The sequence below is a fragment of the Garra rufa genome, chromosome 13, assembly GCF_049309525.1.
Source record: "Garra rufa chromosome 13, GarRuf1.0, whole genome shotgun sequence".
Taxonomy (NCBI): Eukaryota; Metazoa; Chordata; class Actinopteri; order Cypriniformes; family Cyprinidae; genus Garra; species Garra rufa.
Window position 1 is genome coordinate 36,467,278 of NC_133373.1, and position 23,222 is coordinate 36,490,499.

Consider the following 23,222-nt stretch of genomic DNA (forward strand, 5'->3'; position numbering starts at 1 on the left):
AAAAATTTTTTTAATACTTTAAATATATAAGTGGATAAATGCATATATATTATTTAGAATATAAGTAATTTATAAATCATATTTTTAGTTATAAATAATATATTTAAAAGCTAACCAAATGACTGCTAAAACTTGAATTAAAATTAAAATTAACACTGAAATTATAAAAATAAAATCTCTATGTATATTAATAATAATAATAATAATCGACAATATTATAGAAATAATATACATTTTTAAATATTTTAATTTAAATATATAAAATAATTGAAAAATGCATACAAATTTGTATTTGTGATTTATAAATAATATTTTCAATTATAAATAATTTCTATAATTATAGTGCTAATTAAAAATATTAAATACTATAATATTATATAAAATAATACAAATACAAAGCTATAGAAATATTTAAAAAAACTAATAAAACCTTAATAAAGAATATTTTTAATTATAATAATTTCTATAAATGAACATTCTAATGAATACATTTTAAAAGTAAACAAATAAAAACATTAATTAATTTATTAATTACACAATTGTAATATCTAAAATATATAAGTAAATATAAAAGATTTAAATATTTAATGTCATATATATAAAATATATAAGTGGATACATGCATAAATATTATTTATAAGTAATGTATAAATATTTGTAATTATAAATAATTAATTAATACATTAATTTATTTATTTGTTAAATAACTGTAATATATACAATATATAATTTAATACATGCAAATAGTTCATATACATAATATATAAATATTTTATAATACGTCAAAAATATTAATCATTCAGAAAAACTGCCAACTGAAATAAATTAGACAGTAGACAAAAAGTCTTTCTGATTATTTTAAAGACAATACGACATCAAGTTTTATACAAAAGTTAATTAAAAAATAAAGAATTCATATTTTTTTAATTATTATTTATATTATACTTATTTTATAATATATATTTATTCAAATTTTAGTAAATAAAAACAATAAACATTTTAATGTCTAAAACAAAATAAATAAATAAATAAATAAATACATTCATAAATATTTATGTTATAATAATCTATAGCTAATAAATAAAATGCATATATCATAAGGTTTTGTGTGTGTGTGTGTGTGTGTGTGTGTGTGTGTGTTTTAAAACACCACTATTTAATGGCTAAAATAACAGAAACACACGTTTTTTAAATATATTAATATAAATAGATTTAATTTAATAATAATAATAAATAAATAAATATTTTATAAATAAATACCTATTTTTATACAAAAGTTAATTAAAAAATTAAGAATTCATATTTTTTAAATTATTATTTATATTATACTTATTTTATAATATATATTTATTCAAATTTTTAGTAAATAAATATAATAAACATTTTAATGTCTAAAACAAATTAAATAAATAAATACATTCATAAATATTTATAATATTTATAATAATCTATAGTTTTTATAGGTTTTGTGTGTGTATGTGTGTGTGTTTTTAACACCACTATTTAATGGCTAAAATAACAGAAACACACATTTTTTAAAATATATTATTATAAATAAATTTAATTTAATAACAATAATAAATAAATATTTTATAAATAAATACTTTTTTTTTAAACTTTGACTCCTTTGAGTTTTGGTGTTTTATCAGATCTCTGGGACAGGAAATAGTTTGAGTACAAGGAAAGTTTCGGTCAGGCCTGACTGACATTCAATCACCTTGAAAACCTACATTCAATCTTACAAAAAACCTACATTCATCTGATTTGATGCATAAACACGCAAACTCAGACTCACAGAAAGCTGGGAAACTTGTTTTTATCTTACCACAGCATCCTAACCGTCAAAAAAAACCTAGATTCTGTGATTATACATTCGATCAAGATCATCTCAATTAGTCACAGATGAACACATGAGTTTGGTTTCACATGTGAAATCACAGCAGAGCAGCACAGAGCGGACCAGCCGATATCTGCTCTTAAACAAACACACTTTCCTCCGTCTGTTTTCACAACCAAACCACACGCTTCCGAAACACGATAACTATGCAGTAATAACAATTTGTCAAATTACAGAAACATGAGTCTGACATGTATTTGGACAGACAGATGAATCAGTCTGATGTCTGGTCTGGACAGACAGCAACCAGATTACAGTCAAAAAGAAATGCTGAAAACCCACAGAACGATCAACACAAACTGTACTGCAACTGATCATACTCACACAAAAGCTTATTAGTGAGCGTTTGTGATCTGAACAACTTTAACTAGAGTTTATAAGGAGTTTATAGAGTTTTTAACTGGTTTCTGTACAGGCAAACTAATAACTGTAAAGTCCAGCTGTGAAGGTTCAGATGAGTGTTCACTGCCCTCTAGTGTTCAAACAATGTATTCACGTGCTTTACAGTAATTATATAAAATCATAAGGTTAAATTTTACAAAACTGAGATGTATACATCATATGAAAGCTCAATAAATAAGCTTTCTATTGATGTATGGTTTGTTAGGATAGGACAATATTTGGCCGAGATACATCTATTTGAAAATCTGGAATCTGAGGGTGCAAAAAAATCAAAATACTGAGAAAATCACCTTTAAAGTTGTCCAAATTAAGTTCTTAACAATGCATATTACTAATCAAAAATTACATTTTGATATGTTTACAGTAGGAATTTTACAAAAAATCTTTACTTAATTTCCTAATGATTTTTGGCATAAAAGAAAAATCAATAATTTTGACCCATACTATGTATTTTTGGCTATTGCTACAAATATACCCCAGCGACTTAAGACTGGTTTTGTGCTCCAGGGTCACATTTAAGAATAATATGTATTTGGGTGATTCTAAAAAAAAAAAAAACCTGATACAAAATAGCTGAGAAAACGAGATTTGAGCTCAAATGAATCCAACATTTTTTTAAATAAATAAATAAAACATAAAATAAATCATTAAAAGCAACAAATGAAGTTTTCTTCTTTTGTAATTTTTTTTTAAGTATGTTTTGTTCTAATAGAAAAAAAATACAATGATTAAAAAAATTGACATATTTTATAATATATTATCATATTTACTTATTTTAGCCATAAAATAAATCATTAAAAGCAACAAAGTTTTCTTATTTTATAATATTTTTTTGTTCTAACTAAAAATAAATAATTAAAACATAAAATAAATCATTAAAAGCAACAAGTGAAGTTTTGTTCTTTTATGTTTTTTTTAATATATTTTATTCTAATACAAAAAATAAAAATTATAATTAAAAATATTTATTTCAATTACCAGTAATAATTTTAAATATTTTATAATATATTATCATATTTACTTATTTTAGCCATACAAATAAATCATTAAAAGCAACAAACTAAGTTTTCTTATTTTGATCATTTTTAAATATTTTTTGTTCTATTTAAAAAAAATGAATAATTTTGAAAAATTTATTCATTTAAAAATATTTATTTTAATTAATAATTTGACGTATTTTATATTATAATATTCATTAATTTTACCCATAAAATAAATGAACACACTTCAATCGGTTTAATCTTTAATACTTTAGAAATATGCCCATCACTTTATAAAGACTTGATATTTTATTTTTAATGCTGATAGCACTGGTTGCACTAAATGCATTGCATGATGTATTGCAGAGTGAGTCGTGTATCAGTGTAGTGTAGTTGTGAACGGGTGTGATGTGTTGAGGTGTGTAACTCACCGCAGGTGTGTATGACGCTGAGGTATTTGCGGGTGCCACGGTAACAGGGGTCGCCGAACTCTTGTGTCGAGGCGCGGACCACACAGGAGCGTTTCCCCTGGCAACGTGATGTCATCACCTGCAGAGCCACATCTGATGAGCAATCTGCAAACACATCACACACACACTTAACACAGACTTATACTACTTACATATACAGCTACACATCTATACATCATGATGACTGACAAAAAAATCTGTGCTTAATTCATTTATAAATCATTTCTCCAACTGGAGCATCTGTCACTTCTAAACATAATTTTGCCTGTAAATTATACCTAAATATGAAGCAGTGCTATTTTACTATCAATGAAATACTATTTGTTTTTAGTCTTAACTATTTTTATTGATATGTTTAATTCAGAGAGTTAGTAAATAAAAGACAATATAGCACTTGTTTCAACAGAACAGAAAATTGAATCAAATGAGATTAAACAAAATATTCCTTTCTCTCTGGATTTATTACAAATAAAATAAAAATAATAAAAACAATAATATAATAAATAAACAAAATAATAAAATTAAACAAATAGATCAGAAGAAAAAGATAAAGATCATAAATATCTGCTCACAAATAATATTTAGAACAATTTACAATTGTACATATAGTATAATACCAATATAGACATTACAGCAACAAAAGCACATAACAAAATAATTTTTTTAAAATCATTAAAATACTATTATAGTTTGTATTTTTTTTTAATAATTTTGTTGTTTTTTAGCATTTTTATTTTTTTTTGAATATGTAGTTTTTTATTTTTATTTCAGCTTTAGTTTTATTTTAGTACATCACGTTAAACAATATTGTTTAATTATTGTTAAATAATTGTTTTTTGCCACAACTAAAATTCATTCAAATCATGCAATGACATAAAGATGAAATAAAACTAAAATAACTTTTAAAAAAAATAACGGAAATGATTAAATTAGAACTATTTTGAAATATTTAAACTAATACAAATGACAAAAGCACATAACAAAATTATTTTTTTAGAATAATTAAAATACTATTATAGTTTGTATTTTTAAATTTAATCTTAAAGTTTTAATAACTTTTATTTAATTTTATTACATCACGTTAAACAATACTGTTTAATTATTGTTAAATAAAACAAAAATTTTAGCTACAACTAAAATTCATTCAAATCATGCAATGACATGAAGCTGAAATAAAACAAATTAAAATAGTTTTAAAAACTAACTGATCAATGTTTCAAGCTCCTGTAATGTCCATATTGGTATTATACTGTATGTACACATGTACTATGATTTTATATTATGGTTCTAAATACTATTTGTGAGTTTTGGAGCAGATATTTTATTTATTTATTTATCTTTATTTTTTAATCTATTTTAGTTTTATTTTTCTGTTCATTTATTATATTATTATTTTATTTTATTTGTAATTAAGCCAGAGAGAAAGAAATTTTGTTAAATGTCATGTGGTTTACTTTTCTGCTGTGTTGAAACAAGTACTGTATATTGTCTCTTATCTAACAACTCTCTGAAAGAAAATATCAATAAAAAGAGTTAAGACTAAAATGACAAAAGCACACAACAAATTAATTTTTTTTAGAATTAGAATCATTAAAATACTATTATACTTTGTATTTTACATTTTTTTGTTTTAATAATTTTGTTATTTTTTGCATTTTATAAATATATAAATAGTGTCTATATAGTTTTGTTTACTTTTTATTTTATTTGAGTTACTTTAGTATATCACGTTAAACCTTGTTGTTACTGTTAACGAAAACTAAACAGATTTTATAGCTAAAACTAAGCAAAATCATTGAAAACATGCATCGAAATAAAGCTGAAAACAAAAAAAGCATATTTTAGATGGAAAAAATAAATAAAAAAAACAATTACAAATAAATAAAATTACTGACTAAAAAAATAACTGAAATGAACAAATGAGAACCATTTAGAAATATTTTTAAAAACAAAAACTAACAAACAAATGGCAAACACACAGATTGAATTCTGAATTTAGTTGTTTTTTTCATATTTATTAGTTTTTTAATACACCTACATAGTTTTTTTAGAACATCACGTTAATGTTTATTTTATTTTATTTCCAATTTTTTTTTTTTTTTTTTGCTTTAGTTTGCTATAAAAACCCTGGTGTGGACACATGGTACCAGCTCTGGATAAATAAAAGATGTTTTCCTTCGAATCTGAATGTGTTTTACTTTCACACACAGAGAACAATAAAGCCACACAGATGAACCTCAAAGAGATGTAAGACACAAGCACGCAGCTTTCTGCAGACAGACGATACGAGACGTACGTGTGTGTGTGTGTGTGTGTGTGTGTGTGTGTGTTCATGTTTGGGCTTGTCGTCCGCCCGTCATTGTGTCTCTAACGCTTGATTTGACGGATTCTGCGGGGGAAGATGAAACTGCAGCCGCCGCTCAGAACGGCAGATGGCAAAATGATCACGTAAACATACAGCGTGTTCTTTTAAAACATACTTGACTTTAAAAATGCCCTATAATTATATCATTGAGTGAAAGTACTTCAAAGACTAACTATTTCATCTTTAATATGTTGCTATTTGAGTCTTGGTTTTCTTGTGAATTTGAGAGATTTGATGCCACGAGCCTGACGATCTGCAGGTTATGTGATCCTTAGAAGCATTCGCTGTGCCTCGTTCACAAGACTTTCCCAGTGGACTAATCATGCTTTTACTTCAGGAAATTGCACAAAGTCGCCCAATCAGATTAGAGCTGGCAGGATGGAGAAGGTGTGTAATATGAAGTAGACGGTCAGTGAAGGGACGTCTGAAGATAACAGACTAACAGACTGCTAGCTAATATGTTTAATTCACAGAAAAGTAAAAAAATATATAATTAACAATATTGTGTTTCCTTTAAGTATTAAAATTTTTAAAAAGTATTTTGCATTAGAATGAAATAGCTATTTATTTATTTTTAATTTAAAAAAAAAAATACTATGCAGTCTGGAGCACTTGGAAATAAATAAATAAACATGTTTATTTATTTATTTATTGAATAATAAATATTTTATTTATTCTTTATTGCTTTAATTTCTTTTGCTATCTTTAACTAAAAATAAAAATGAAACTATTAAAAAAATTATTTTGTTCATTGAAATAAAATAAAATATAAATATAAGATGAAAATATAATTATTAAATAAATTAAATATAAGAAAATGAGACATACTTTTAAAGAACTAAAATTACTAACTAAATAATAAAAAATAATAAAACTGACTCAAATAAAACTATAAATGAAACAACGCAAATTAAAACTATTTATATATATATATATATATATATATATATATATATAAAACATGAAACATTAAAAAAATACTTGACAAAATTTGTTAAATTAGTATTAGTAAATTACTAAATTAGTAAATTATAGTATATATGTATAATTTACTTATTTATTAATTTATTTATTTATTTAATGGAATTATTAAAAGTTTTTTATTAGAATTAATTTTAATTAAAATAAACAATTTACATTTTTTTAACTATACAATTATTTTTACTATTATTTTTTAATGCTTGGAAATAAATAAATAAATAAATAAATACACATACATTTTTTAATAATAAATACATTTTTATCTCTTTATTTATTTAATAATAAACACATATTTTTATTTATTTATTTATATAGTATTTATTTTAACTTTCTGGATCACTTAGAAAAGTATATATAAATCTTAATTTTAATTAATTAAAAGGCACCTGACAAAATGATTCAAAATTGAACTAAAATTAATCAAAAATTAAAATGAATAAATTTTAGTATTAAGTAAATTCTCTATTCTATTTACTATTATGTTTTAACAGTCTGGAGCTTTTATAAATAAATAAATAAATAAATAATTACATATACACACATACATACTGTATGTATATTTATTTTCTTAATAATTATTAAATTCTTTTTAATCAATCTATTTAATTATTAAATAATAAACACTTTTTTTAATATAATTTACTTATTTGAACTTTCAGGATCATCTGAAAAGTATATATAAATATAAATTTTAATTAGTTAATTATTTAAAATTGTATTAATTAAAAGTATTTTGTATAAGAATAAATTCAAACTAAAATAAACTACTTATATATATATAATTTTTTTTTATTCAAAAACACAATTATTTTTACTGTTATTTTTAACAGTCTGGAGCACTTGAAAATAAATTAAATTCCTAATCTTTAATTATGTGGATTTTTTAAAAGACTGAATTAGAATTAAAATGTCTGCATCACCTAAAATAATAATAAAAATGTAATCTGTGCTCATAAACACAATGACACTATGTGTAAAGAGAGCAGTTACACGGGATTATGAGAAAAGGTCAAAGTTCATCACCTACAGCCCCTCAATGGTTAAAAACGCATCTGTCCACTAGTTAGGGGTTAATAAAGAGAGTCTAAATGGGTCAGAATGAGACCAAAACCAGTGACAGAAATGCAGAAGTGACACAGAACACCCACACAGAGAGAGAAACGGCACATTTACAGATCCATTAACACCAAGCATGAGTTCAGCTCTAATCATCACTCACTGAAGATCTGAGGAGCGGAGACACGTCTTCACTTCACGACTAATGGCCTGAACAAATGTCAGAGGTGAAAGGTCACCGAGTTGTGTTAGTAAACAGAGAGCCGCTCGCTGATAGAGATCTGATTTATGAACGCCATAACCAGCTAGATCTCTGATGGAACTATTTATTGGGCCGCTGGGACACATCGCCTGTCTCACGCTGATGACGGACCGGATCTTCACGGATATAAAAGGTTGTTCTGATGCTGCACTGGAGATATACTGTAGTTCTGGTTGAGCGCGTCCAGAAACTGGATCCAAGTGAGAGAAAAACCCCGGGGTCACTTTCAGTCCTCCATCACAGACAAATCTGAGTTTACAGCTCTGTATGGGGTAAATATAAGGCGTGGGATCTGTACAGAAACACATGGAGTATGTACACTTTGTGTATCTGTTATGTTGCATTCAACATTCAACACTGATTTTGTTTTATGAGCAGCAAATCAGCATATTAGAATGATTTCAGAAGGATCATGTGACACTGAAGACTGGAGTAATGATCCTGAAAACTCAGCTTTGCATCACAGAAATAAATTACATTTTAAAATATATCAAAATAGAAAACAGTTATTTGAAATTGTAAAAATATTTCAGAATATTACAGTTTTTACTGTATTTTTGATCAAATAAATGATGGTGAAAAATTATTAACCAGTAATATCACAGCTCACTTGTCATGTTCCAATCAAATTCTTATGTATAACAAAAAAATAATTTCTGCTTCACTCAAAATCAAATGTGTTTTGAATGTTTTTAAAGTCTAAGAGTCTTTAAGTTCTGATTGATTCGGTTTTAATGGCTTTAATGACCTTTAACTCTCACAGATGGAGGTTCTCGAGCAGCTTCTGGGGAAACGCTCACAGTCTTTACCTGACGGGACGTCCAGAGAGAAAAACAGACCCATTAACCTCGTCATTATGTCTGGTGTCAGGGTGATTAGTCAAGCACTGCTTAAGAGGGTGTCGTTTTCTCTTACTCTCACACACTCACTCACACACACACACACACACACACACACACACACACACACACACACACACACACACACACACACACACACATGTTTGTTTTTGTGAATTGTGGGGACATTCCATAGACGTAATGGTTTTTATACTGTACAAACGATATTTGCTATCACCCTACACCTTCCCTACACCTAAACCTAGCCCTCACAGGAGACTGTGCATATCTTTACATTCTCAAAAAAACGTATTCTGTATGATTTATAAGCCTTTTGAAAAGTGGGGACATGGACAATGTCCTCATAAGTCACCCTCTCCTTGTAATACCTATGTCATACCCATGTTATTACACACATTTGTGTCCTGATATGTCACAAAAACAAACACACACACACACACACACACACACACTCTCAAACACACTCACAAAATCTCACACACTCTTAAACACTCTCGCACTCACACAATCTCACACTCATTCTTACACACTCTCACACTCTCAAACACACAAACTCAGTCACATACTCTAAAACACTCTCATATGCACACACTCTCTCAAACACTCTTACACTCTCTCAAACACTATCACACTCTCTCTCTCACACACTCTCTCAATCTCATACTCCTTCTCACTTACACACTCACACACTCTCACACTCACTCTCACATTCTCTCAAACACTCTCGCACTCACAATCTCACACTCATTCTCACACACTCTTACACTCTCAAACACAAACTCAGTCTCACATACTCTTAAACACTCTCTCTCTCTCTCTCTCTCTCACACACACACACACACACACACACACACACACAAAAACTCACGCAGTCTCACATACTCTTAATCACTCACACACATACACACACACACACTCTCTCAAACACTCTCGAACAATCTCATACTTACACTCTCAAACACACTTTCACATAATCTCACACACTCTCCCAAACACACACACACACACACACACACACACACACACACACACACACACACACACACACACACACACACACACACACACACACACACACACACACACACACACTCTCTCTCTCACACACAGAAACACACACACACACACACACACACACACACACACACACACACACACACACACACACACACACACACACACACACACACACACACACACACACACACTCACTCTCTCTCTCACACACAGAAACACACATATACACAAAACGATCTTATTTATTGCTGCATTTTGCCTAGAAAAGAAAAGGGAAAAAACTATCAGACTTGATATACTGTATGATGATGCTGAATATTATAATAACACTATAATATAATAACTTGGCCTATAATAACAGCCTCACCTAAGAATAAAGTCTCTTTTGTGCCTAATCTGGTGTAATTCAACAAACCAATCCATCTCTTCACACTGAAAGTGAAAATGCCTCACACGACACTATAACAGCCAATCAGAACAGCCAACTTGTGACTAAAAGGTGTACATGCAGGTCTCAACCTCTTTATCTAGTAACAAAACAGATTTACTGTAACACACCCATAAAAACAACACTAACCACATCACAAACACTCAAGAAAAGAGTCGACCTGGAGCCAGACGTGTCCATCTCAACCGTGTGGGTGTGCAGTGAATTGAGATGAACACACACACTCACAGCCTCCAGGAGTGTAAGAGGAGATGAGATTAGCTGCTGCTCATCTCAAGACAAAAAGAGAGTGACCGAATTTCCTCCCACACATCCCAGAAGTTTCCTTGAATTCAAGCTTGTTCCTGGCAGAGCAGAACCCTTCAGATACACACACCCAAGCCACAAAACAGCCACAAAAGCACACTGTTTTCAGCTTTGATGCTGGATTGGTAACACTGAGACGGACCGACGGCGTCATATTCTACACACACACACGATACAAACACAAACATGTAGAAACAGGAGAAATGAAACGGTGAAACCAAACACCTGACATCATGTGATGTACTTCACATTTACACAGGTGCTGTTGGATCTGTCTGAGTATGTGTGTTTGTTGAAGACGTTTGAGTAATTGCATAAGAGGTAGTTAATATATAAGGACAGACTGTGATGTGAGGTTATAAACTCAAACATCCTGTGAAATGATCAAGTTCAGTTGAGTTTGCAAAAAAATAAATCTTACGAGGTGTTTATAGTGTAAATTTAACAATTGTCATTGATTCACAGCAGAACCCAGTGAAAATGAGTAATGAGTCTGAGCTCTTACCGACAGACGGAGCTCTCTGGTGGTGTGGAGGACACTCCAGCGATCCCTGCTGTGTGCGGCCAAACATGGCTGAATAAACCGCGATTTGCATCCCCGTCTTACAGCCCAACCGCAAGCGCTCGCCTTCACACACCACTTTACTCTTATACTCACCTAGACAGAGAAAACACACAGACATCATTAAACACTGTCCACAACCCTTTTTACTGTTAAAATAGATCAAATAAAAGTTATTTTAATATATTTCACAAAATCGCTGTTTTTACTTTTTTTTTGATCAAATACACAAATCATTAAGATTTTTGGATGTTTTGCAAACTGCATTTATTTGATCAAAAATACAGTAAGAACAGTATTGTAACATGCTTAAATAAAATTTAAATTAATAAAAAAAGTTCAATTTAAATAAATTTGTAATTAAATGTAATTTAAAGTTAATTTATAAGTTAACTAAACATTAAATGTTAAAAAATAAAATAAAAAAACAAAATAAGACATTTCTTATTTTCATTTACTTTAAGTAGAAAAATAACTAAAACTGAAATAAATAAAAATACAATTTAAAAATTGTTTAAAAATTAATAAAATGAAACAACAAAACAACTCATTTAAACACTGAAAAACAGCTAAAAATAAATATTTAAAAAATAAAATCTAATAAAATGACAAAAACACAAAATTACTATAATTTTAAAACTGAAATAAAAAATTAATTACAGCTAAAAAGAAATATAAAACTAATAATAATAAATAACTTATAATATAATAATTAATAATAACAAACTAATACAATGACAAAAGCACCAAACAAAACTACCAACATTTTAAAACTGAAATAAAAATAAATGAAAGCTAAACAGAAATATTTATAAAAACAATAACTAATAAAAATGTCAAAAGCACAAAAGAAAATGACAAAAACTTAATAAATGAAAGCTAAACAGGAATACAACAATTAATAAAATGACAAAATAGATAACATTTCTAACCTTAAAATCTGAAATAAAAATAAATAAAAATAAAAGAATGACAAAAGCACATAACAAAATGACTAACCTAAAAAACTGAAATAAAAAAAATTATTAGATGACTAGAAATACAAAAAAAAGCACATAACAAAATTACTAAACTTAAAAACTGAAATTTAATTAAACAAATAAAGTAAATAATAAATAAAAAATAATATAATGACAAGAGCACATAGCAAAATGACTAGCCTCAAAACTGAAATAAATAAAATAAATCTAAATAAAATATGAACAAATGCTAAATAAAAAACCCAATAACTAGATAAAATAAAACTGACAAATGTGACCCTGGATCACAAAACCAGTGATAAGGGTACATTTTTTTAAAATCAAGATTTATACATCATCTAAAAGCTGAATAAATAAACTTTCCATTGATGTTAGGACAATATTTGGCTGAAATACAACTATCTGAAAATCTAGAATCTGAGGGTGCAAAAAATCTAAATATTGAGAAAATCGCCTTTAAAGTTGTCCAAATTAAGTTTTTAGCAATGCATATTACTAGTTAAAAATGAAGATTTGATATATTTATGGTGGGAAATCTAGGAAATATGTTCATGGAACATGATCTTTACTTAATATCCTAATGATTTTTGGCATGCCATGTATTTTTGGCCACTGCTACAAACATAACCGTGCTATTTAAAACTGGTTTTGTGGACCAGAGTCAGAAATAATCAAAAATGTATAGCCATATAAAAAATAATTAATCAAAAAGCACACAACAAAATTACTAAAACGATTACTAAAATGGAAATGGAAATGGAAAACAATTCAAAACATAAAAAAACATAACAGTATGTAAGTGATACTAAAACAACACTGTGCAGGACGTCTTATCTTATTCATTTTTATCATGAGTGATATGGCATTTGGGGACTTGGTGATATCATTAACAAAGAAAATAAAAGTCCTTTTTCATTTCAATGAGCCTGTGTGTGCAGCCATAGAGATTAAACAGACACAGCGAACCGTAACCAAGGTGCAGAGCTTTATTTTCCAGACCTGCATGAGAGGAAGGACAGAAGTGGACAGATTTCTCTCTGCTCAGCTTCCAGAACACAATAACCTGCTGAAAACAAGCGACGGAGGAGAAATGAAGTGTGTTTGTGTGAGACTCACTCGGCCTGCACTTGTAGCGCACACTGAGGTATTTGCTGACGCTGGGACAGGGGTCCGTCCCGAACAAACGACTGTTGACGAGAACCTGACATCTCCTCCTGTCCTCGCATTCATCCAGCATCTTCTGCAGAGAGACAGACAGACAGCACGTTTTCATTCAGGTACATACATTCCACGCCTTTCATTTTTCCCCCCAGTAGATTCCTTCCCTCCAGGCAGAAAAACACAAGAGAGTGTAATTTTACTCCAGCACACAGTGCTCTACATGCGTGTGGTTTTAGCAAGCGTGCAAGCGTAAATCACGCGTGTGTTTGCTGTCAGAGACGACGCACTTCAAAAGAGCTGCTGCCACGTAAATCAGAGTCACACACACCTTCATTAACTACGTCTGGATACTAAACATATTTAACACACAAAAACAAAATACAGCCGCATTATGATATAATACTGTGCCACACACATAATGAAATATATGGAGAACTTTCCATCTACTAAAGTCAACATGAAACCCTCTTTCTTCTTTAATGTGGTGTATTTCTGAATGACACAGAAATGTGCGATAAAAAATAATTTAGGAAGAATTTGATACATTTGTAAGTAAGCTTGAATTGAACTGCTCTGGAATTAGTTTTGTTATTGTTAACTAAAATTAAAATACTAAAAACCATTTTCATTTATTAAAAAATAAATAAATAAATAAAAACTTTGAAAATAAGAAAATGAAAAAAAGAAATAGAGCCTAAATTAAAACTAAAATAAAAAAGCTCCAAATAATTTAGTAACAATTTAAAACTGAAGTAAAAAAAATGAATAAAACAGCAATAGCACGAAACAAAATGACATTAAAAAATAAATAAAAAATAAATGAAAGCTAAATAAAATACGTTAAAACATAAATAATAAAATGACTAAAACATAAAAACTGAAATAAAAAAATAAATAAAAGCTAAACAGAAATCTAAAAAATTTTATAAAATGACAAAAGCACAAAAAATTACTAAAACATAAAAACTGAAATAAAAAATAAACAAACGCTAAACAGAAATCTAAAAAAATTAAATAAAATGACAAAAGCACAAAACAAAACGACTAAAACATAAAAGCTGAAATAAAAAAACTAAATAAAAATGTTGAAAAATACCTAAATGACAAGCACAAAGGGAAATGACTACAACTTGAAATCTGAAATAAAAATAAACGAAAACTAAACAGAAATCTAAAAAAATGAATAAAATGACAAAAGCACAAAACACAATGACTAAAACATAAAAACTGAAATAAAAAAATAAATTAAAGCTAAATAAAAATGTAAAAAAACTAATAAAATGACAAAAGCACAAAACAAAATGACTAAAACATTAAAACAGAAATAAAAAAATAAATGAAAGCTAAATAAAAACGTTAAAAAATAACTAATAAAATGATAAAAGCACAAAATAAAATGACTGAAACTTGAAAACTGAAACAAAAAATAAAAGAAAGCTAAAAAAATATATTAAAAATGAACAAAATGACAAAAACATAAATGCACAAAACAAAATGACTAAAACATAAAAACTAAAATACAAAAAATAAAATAAAAATACCTAATAAAATGACAAAAGCACAAAACAAAATGATTAAAACAAAAATTTAAATATAAAATAAATAAAAGCTAAAAAAAACTAATAAAATGACAAAAGCACAAAACAAAATGACTAAAACTTGAAATCTGAAATAAAAAATAAATGAAAGCTAAAAAGAACAAATAATAAAAAAATAATAAAATGACAAAAGCACATAACAAAATTACTAACTCTAAAACTGTATTAAACATAAATAGAAATATAAAAAGTACACGGCCAACAAAATCTCATAACAAAATTACTAACTTTAACTAAAATTTTTAAAAACTAAAAATAAAAGAAATATAAAACAAATACAACAATAAAAGCAAATAACATTACTTAAACTTAAACTTAACTTAACATGAAAACTAAAATATAAAAAATAGTTCTAAATTAACACTGGAATTGACTGGACGGTGTAAAAATGTAATTTTTTATATCACTATTTACCTGCAAGGATGTAGACACATGACAGGAAGTGACGTCATCCACTGAGCTTGTTCTAGCACTGCTATAAGTGGTCGGACACTGAGGTGAGTGGGCGGGGTCTGATCTGCCGTAGAAAGCCGATTGGACGGTGATGGAGGTTCTGGGCGGGCAGCGGACAGTCAGGAATTCTCCGTCACACGCCTGTTCAGTGTAATTCCTCAGAACACGCGACAGATAACCTTCCATAGAAAGAAAAACACACATCAATAAGATCATCCATCCACAGACGTCCACATCTTCTTTGCAAATTCAAAAGAAAATGGTTTGTCTGTCAATCATATGCGTTGCTATGTGGTTGCTAAGGTGTATATTAAACGATTCAATATGAGGGGCAGAAAAAACCAGAGTATGTTTTCACTTTCTGTTTATGCAGCTGCAGGAAAGAAAGTGTTTTATGGTGGCAGGTCAACTCCACAACGGAAAGAGGCGATTCACACACTCGTTTCCGTGCTGAGTGAGTGATGTCAGCCCTGTTTGCCAAAGGAATAATAGAAACCCACACACACAAAGCACTAAACATGACCTCAATATACACACAACCAGTCCAGACCTGCAGGGATCGGACCACCAAAAGCTTAAAAACGTAAGCTATCAAAATGAGAACATACTATACATTTCTACATACACTGCTGTTCAAAAGATTGGGATCGGTATGATTTTTTATGTTTTTCCAAGAAGTCTTTTCTGCTTGTCAATGCTGCATTTATTTGATTAAAAATACAGAAAAAAACGGTAACACTTTACAATAAGGTTCATTAGTTAACATTAATTAACCACATTAGTTAACATGAACTAATAATGAACTGCAGTTATACAGCATTTATTAATCATTTACTAATACATTATTAAAATTTTGTTAACATTAGTTAATGCAGTGTGAACTAACATGAACAAACAATGAACAACTGTATTTCCGTTAACTAATGTTAACAAAGATTATTAAATACAGTAATAAATGTATTGTTCATGGTTAGTTCATGTTAGTTAATACATTAACTAATGTTTAACTAATGAACCTTATTGTAAAGTGTTACCAAAAAAACAGTCATATTGTAAAATATTATTGCAATTTAAAAAAGTGGTTTTGTATTTTAACATACTTTAAAATATAATTTATTACTGTGAAGCAATGCTGAATTTTCAGCATCATTACTCTAGTATTCAGTGTCACATGATGCTTCAGAAATCATTCTAATATGTAGATTTATTATTATGTTGGAAACTTAAAGTTTTCTTGCCATTCTGAGTTTATATCTCATAATTTTTTTTTATTTACAGAAATGTTAAATACAGTATGCTATGGAAGCCTGTTTCCGCCACTAAATAAAAAATAGAAAAGGTAATTGCGACTTTTTATATCACATTTCTGACTTCTTTCTCAGAACTGTGAGATATAAATGCACAATTGTGAGAAATATGGTTAGAATTGCGAGATATAAACTTTTTTCTTGCAATTCTCAATTTTAGAACTCGCAATTGTGCGTTATGTGCAATTTTCTCAGAATTGTTAGATAAACTCAATTGCGAGTTATAAAGTCCAGTTCTGAGGAGAAAAAAAGACTGATATGTTCACAGAATTGCAAGTTTATATCTCACAATTCTGACTTAATAACTCACAATTGCGAGTTTATATCACACAATTCTGACTTTATTTCTCAGATCTGAACAATTTTTAGTTTGCATCACGTAATTCGATAAAAAAGATAAAAAAGTTTTTTGTTCAGTGGTGAAAACGGGCTTCCACAATCTGCTCAGAATCACAAACAAAAAATTTGAATTGTCCGAAATATACTCAGAATTTATGAGAAAATAGTCTGAATAATGAGATTTATTTCTGTGATATATAAATTGCAATCCTAACTTTATCATGTGATGTCACAGTGATAAAGTCCAAAAATTCACTGGGTTAATTTCAAACAGAGATGCTAATCATAAATGTCAGCTTAAGACGAAAAAGTGCTTTGAAAAGCGTAATAAAGTTGCATTGCGTTAAATAAACATGGTCACCTTTGTGTTTAATGTGTCGTAATCAGCCTCAGATAAATGTCACACAAAGCAACTCGAATGCATTCATAACAACGTGCTCCAGATGAATAAATAATGAAATAATCGTGTAATACAGAAGGCCTGTTCTCCTGCTTCATGAAAGGAATGCTGTACAATCCACTCGGGATTCCTCCGAGAGCTTTAGGCTTTCCGAACACAATCCCTCCTGCTATTGTTCTCGGACAGAAGCCAACATTCCAGCCGCTGATTGACAGCTCCTTTCACCAATCACGGCTCAAATGACAGACAACACCTGCGCACGATCTCCAATCAGAGAGCGGCCTTCAGGCCTGCAATCACATTAATATGAAGCACATTAAAGCAGCTCAGGTGGAGCTTTACCTGATCGCAATACAATAAACAGAAGACCAGAATAAAACCAGGTCAAAACAGACAGATAGAGAGCCACTGCTGCAGGGAACATGATATCAGTCTGGAAAGAATGAGCTTGAAATAGCATACTTAGTCAATTAAACAGCGTTTATCATCATTGAATACTACAGTTTGAAATGTTTAGCATGGTGCATACTATTGATAAAGTTTATAAAGTATTGCAGTAAGCCATACTCTATAGTATTCCATTCTAAACACTGGAATAGCTAGTATAAATAAAAGTATATAGCTTTTGTTTATCTTTTTAAATTTAGGTTTTAGCAGTTTTTCTTTAGCTTTAATTTATATTTATTTAAGTTTATCTTTAGTATGAATAATTTTAGTACTTTAACATGAACATATTTTATTTCATAAATTTTGTTAAAATTAAATAGTATAGTATAAACAGAATACTGCCCAGTCTTATTTTAGTAGTATTTAGTATTTAGCAGTATTTTTATATTTATAGTTTTCATTTTACATTCCTTTTAGTACTTTTGTCCTTTTTTTTATTCCTTTTTATATTTCTATTTATTTTTAAGTTATTTCAGTTTATATTTAATAATTTTAGTACTATAGTATTTCAGTATTTTTAGTAATATTTTAATATTTAAAGTAAACTTCTTTCATTTCAGTATTTTTATTTGTATTTTGGTAATTCGAAGTAAATTTATTTATTTAAATTTTATTTTAGTATTTTTAAGTAGTATTTTAGTATTTCGAAAGTAAAATTATTTATTTAACTGATTTTATTTAATTTCAGTACTTTTTGTACTATTTTAGTATTTGAAAATACATTATTTTATTTCAGTTATTTTATTTCAGTATTTTTAGTAGTATTTTGAAGTAAACATTTAATTTCACTTATTTTATTATTTTTAGCAGTATTTTAGCATTTCAAAGTAAACTTATTTTATTTCAGTATATTTAGCAGTATTCTAGTACTTTGAAGTAAACTTATTTTATTTCACTTTTTTTATTTCAGTATTTTAATAGTATTTATTTTGAAGTAAACTTATTTTATTTATTTTATTTTATTTATGCATTTTTCGCTGTATTTTAGTATTTTGAAGTAAACTTATTTTATTTCAGTATTTTTAGTAGTATTTTAGTATTTTGAAGTAAACCTATTTTATTTTGGTATTTTTAGTAGTATTTTAGTATTTCGAAGTAAACTTATTTTATTTCGGTATTTTTAGTAGTATTTTAGTATTTCGAAGTTAACTTATTTTATTTCAGTATTTTTAGTAGTATTTTAGTATTTTAAAGTAAACATTTTATTTTAGTATTTTAGTAGTATTTTAGTATTTTTAAGTAAACATTTTATTTCACTTATTTTATTTTTGTATTTTTAGTAGTATTTTAGCATTTTAAAGTAAACTTATTTTATTTCACTTATTTTATGTGAGTATTTTTAGCAATATTTTAGTACTTTGAAGTAAACTTATTTTATTTCAGTATTATTAGTAGTATTTATTTCAAAGTGAACTTATTTTATTTCACTTATTTTATTTCATAATTTTTCGTTGTATTTTAGTTTTTCGAAGTAAACTTTTTTATTGCAGTATTTTTAGTAGTATTTTAGTATTTGAAAGTAAACTTATTTTATTTCACATAGTTGCAAAGGCTATTAATCATCAAGTCCAAATTGTTCAAGTTAAAGTTTTTATTTCATCTCATTTCAGCTTTAATTTAGTTATTGCAAATATTTAATAGTCATAACAAAACTGACACTGCCTATTTTTAGAATTGGGTGGCACCCAGTTATTATAATTATTCAGTTGTTGTTCAGCCTTTATAAATAATTGCATTTAATCCATCTTTTGTCAAATAATGAGTCAAGAGGATGTTACAAATCACAGTGGAAATAAATCTAGGTCAAGTTGAGTGCATTGCATTGCTGTAGGATACAGAGTTACACTTTGTATACTGCAAATTTTGGTATGAAAAGCAAGGTACACTCTTAAAAATAAAGGTGCTTTAAAAGGTTCTTCAAGCGATGCCATAGAAGAACCATTTTTGGTTCCACAAAGAACCAATCAGTCAAAGGTTCTTTAAAGAACCATCTCTTTCTTACCTTTTTATAATCTGAAGAACCTTCTTTCGCCACAAAGAAACTTTTGTGAAACAGTAAGGTTCTTTAGATGTTAAAGGTTCTTTATGGAACCATTTAGACAAGAAAGGTTCTACTATGGCATCGTGAAGCACCTTTATTTTTAAGAGTGCAGTGCTAGAGAAAGCCAGTCAGAACAGAGCCTAAAAAGGGGATGAAGCGGAAAAAGTGGAAGTGACATGTCATGTGCTCAGTCATGTGATCTGAGGGGGTAAAAAGGGGGTAATTTACCACCTCCCAGTGCCCTAAAACACAAGAACCGGATGAGAGATGGTCAGTAAGAGAAGACACAAAACAGGCCGTGTGTGTGTTAGATGTGCTGGAGTTTCCCCCTGTTTAAATGATGCTGCGCTGTGATTGGTGGAGAGGGATGACGGCTGAATTCCACACGTCTGCAGAGTAACGTGAAGCAAAACACAATAAACACAGCGACACATGCACACACACGCAGCCTCACACACAAGCCAGCAGTCTGTCTGATCGCTGTTCAGTGTTATTTGTGAAAGGTGAGCTGTCTGTCTGTGTGTGTCCTGCATATCTCACTCTCTGAACATTTAACATTCACCAGGAGTGGAAACTACACTCAGAAATTCACCATATACAGTATATAAACAAAGGTTTGACGTCAGTAAGGTTATTTCACCTAGGCTGCATTAATTTGATCAGATCCAGATTTGTAAAATTGTGAAATATTATTACAATTTAAAATAAGTGTATTCTATTTGAATATATTGTAAAATGTAATTTATTCCTGTGATGCAAATGAGAATTTTCAGCATCATTACTCCAGTCTTCAGTGTCACGTGATCCTTCAGAAATCATTCTAAAATGCTGCTTTGCTGCTCAAGAAACATTTCTGATTATTAACAATGTTAAAAAAACAGTTGTGCTGCGTAATTTTTTTTTATCTCAAAAATATTTCAAATTTCATGCAAGTTTTTTGAAAGTCTGATCAAATAATGCGTAACAAAAGAAACATTTGAATTAAAAAGTGCATTTACACTGCTGCTCAAAAGTTTGGGATCAGTAAGATTTCTAATGGTTTTTGAAGATGTTTCTTATGCTCATCAAGGCTGCATTTATTTGATCGAAAATACTGAAAAAAATTTAATATTGTGAAATATTATTTCAATTTAAAATAACTGTTTTCTATGTGAATATATTATAAAATGCAATTTATTCCTGCGATACAAAGCTACATTTTCAGCATCATTACTTCAGTCTTCAGTGTCACATGATGCTTTTGAAATCATTTTAATATTTAGATTCATTATCAATGTTGAAAACAGTTGTGCTGCTTAATATTGTTTTAGAACCTGTGATACTTTTTTCAGGATTCTTTGATCAATAAAAGGTTAAAAAGAACAGCATTTATTTAAAACAGAAAGGTTTTCTAACAACATACACTACTGTCTTAAGAGTTAGGGGTCAGTACATTTTTATTCTTTCTTTTTTTGAAAGCAATTAATACTTTTATTTACCAAGGATGTGTTAAATTAATAAAAAGTGACAGCATAGATTTACATTGTTAGAAAAGATTTATATTTTGAATAAATGCTGTTCTTTTTAACTTGTTATTCATCAACGAACATTGATAACTCTATTAAAAATGTAGTATATAAGAATGATTTCTGAAGGATCATGTGACACTTAAGAGTGGAGTAACAGCTGATGAAAATTCAGCTTTGCATCACAGGAAGAAATTATATTTTAAAGTAAATTTAAAACAAAATCATTATTTTATATTGTAATAACATTTTTCAATATTACCGTTTTTTTTTTTCAGTATTTTTGAACATATAATTGCAGCCTTGATGAGCATAAGAGACTTGTTTAAAAAGCATTACAAGTCTTACTGATCCCAAACTTTTGAGCAGCAGTGTAAGTGCCAAAGTGGTGCGGCTAATCGTTTTTAGTCCTCATAAAGTCTTTAGCTTTGATTCACTGGAGCGGCACTAAAGCGCCTTTACTGCCGCTGGTGATATTTTCGGAAAATTATAGAGCGGAGTTTAACACGAGAGATGAGACATTGAGGAGGAATTCCCTCAAAACCCGAACGCAGCTGTGCGGAGAAGCTCTTTATCCATCAGGAAGCACAAACACACCCTAAACCACACGGCAAACGCTCGCGGGGAAAACACTGTGCAAATAAATGGACAGCGGTCACATCAAAGCTCAAAAGAAGTAGATGATTAAGTTTAAAAACTGTCATTAACCTCGGAATGACCTCATGTGACCTCAGAGAACAGGAAATACACTACAGTGTGTGTGTGTGTGTGTGTGTGTGTGTGTGTGTGTGTGTGTGCGGAGAGAGTGTCAACATGGCACTACAATAGAGATTAGTAGCTGCTAATGAATTAAACACTCAGATCAGCTGAAGGGGATTAGATCTGAGCATTTTCAAGGAAAAGTTCACAAAAATAATTTAAAAATTCTGTTGTTATTGATTCACTCTAATATGTGACCCTGGACCACAAAACCAATCTTAAGTAGCACGAGTATATTTGTAGTAATAGCCAAAAATACACTGTATGGGTCAAAATTATCGTTTTTTCTTTTATGCCAAAATCATTTTTCAAGATATTAAGATCATGTTCCTTAAAGATATTTTGTACATTTTCTACTGTAAATATATTCAAACTTAATTTGATTAGTAATGTGCATTGCTAAGAACTTCATTTGGACAACTTTAAAGGTGATTTTCTCCATATTTAGATTTTTCTGCACCCTCAGATTCCAGATTTTCAAATAGTTGTATCTCAGGCCAAATATTGTCCTATCCTAACAAACCAAACACCAATGGAAAGCTTATTTATTCATCTTTCGGTTTATGTACAAATCTCAATTTTGAAAAATTGACACTTATGACTGGTTTTGTGGTCCTGGGTCACAT

General features: G+C 28.8%; 1 protein-coding gene across 1 annotated transcript in view; it reads right to left on the bottom strand.

The window, feature by feature from the left end:
• Positions 1 to 2,111: 2,111 nt before the first annotated feature.
• Positions 2,112 to 23,222, bottom strand: part of LOC141348498 (protein eva-1 homolog C-like) — a 31,514-nt gene continuing 10,403 nt past the window's right edge. Inside the window, exons 2-6 of the mRNA XM_073852790.1 lie at positions 15,760 to 15,977; positions 13,703 to 13,826; positions 11,550 to 11,702; positions 3,711 to 3,854; positions 2,112 to 2,128 (exon numbers count right to left, since the gene is read on the bottom strand). Coding sequence (XP_073708891.1) covers positions 2,112 to 2,128; positions 3,711 to 3,854; positions 11,550 to 11,702; positions 13,703 to 13,826; positions 15,760 to 15,977 — 656 coding nt within the window. The remainder of the gene's footprint in view (positions 2,129 to 3,710; positions 3,855 to 11,549; positions 11,703 to 13,702; positions 13,827 to 15,759; positions 15,978 to 23,222) is intronic.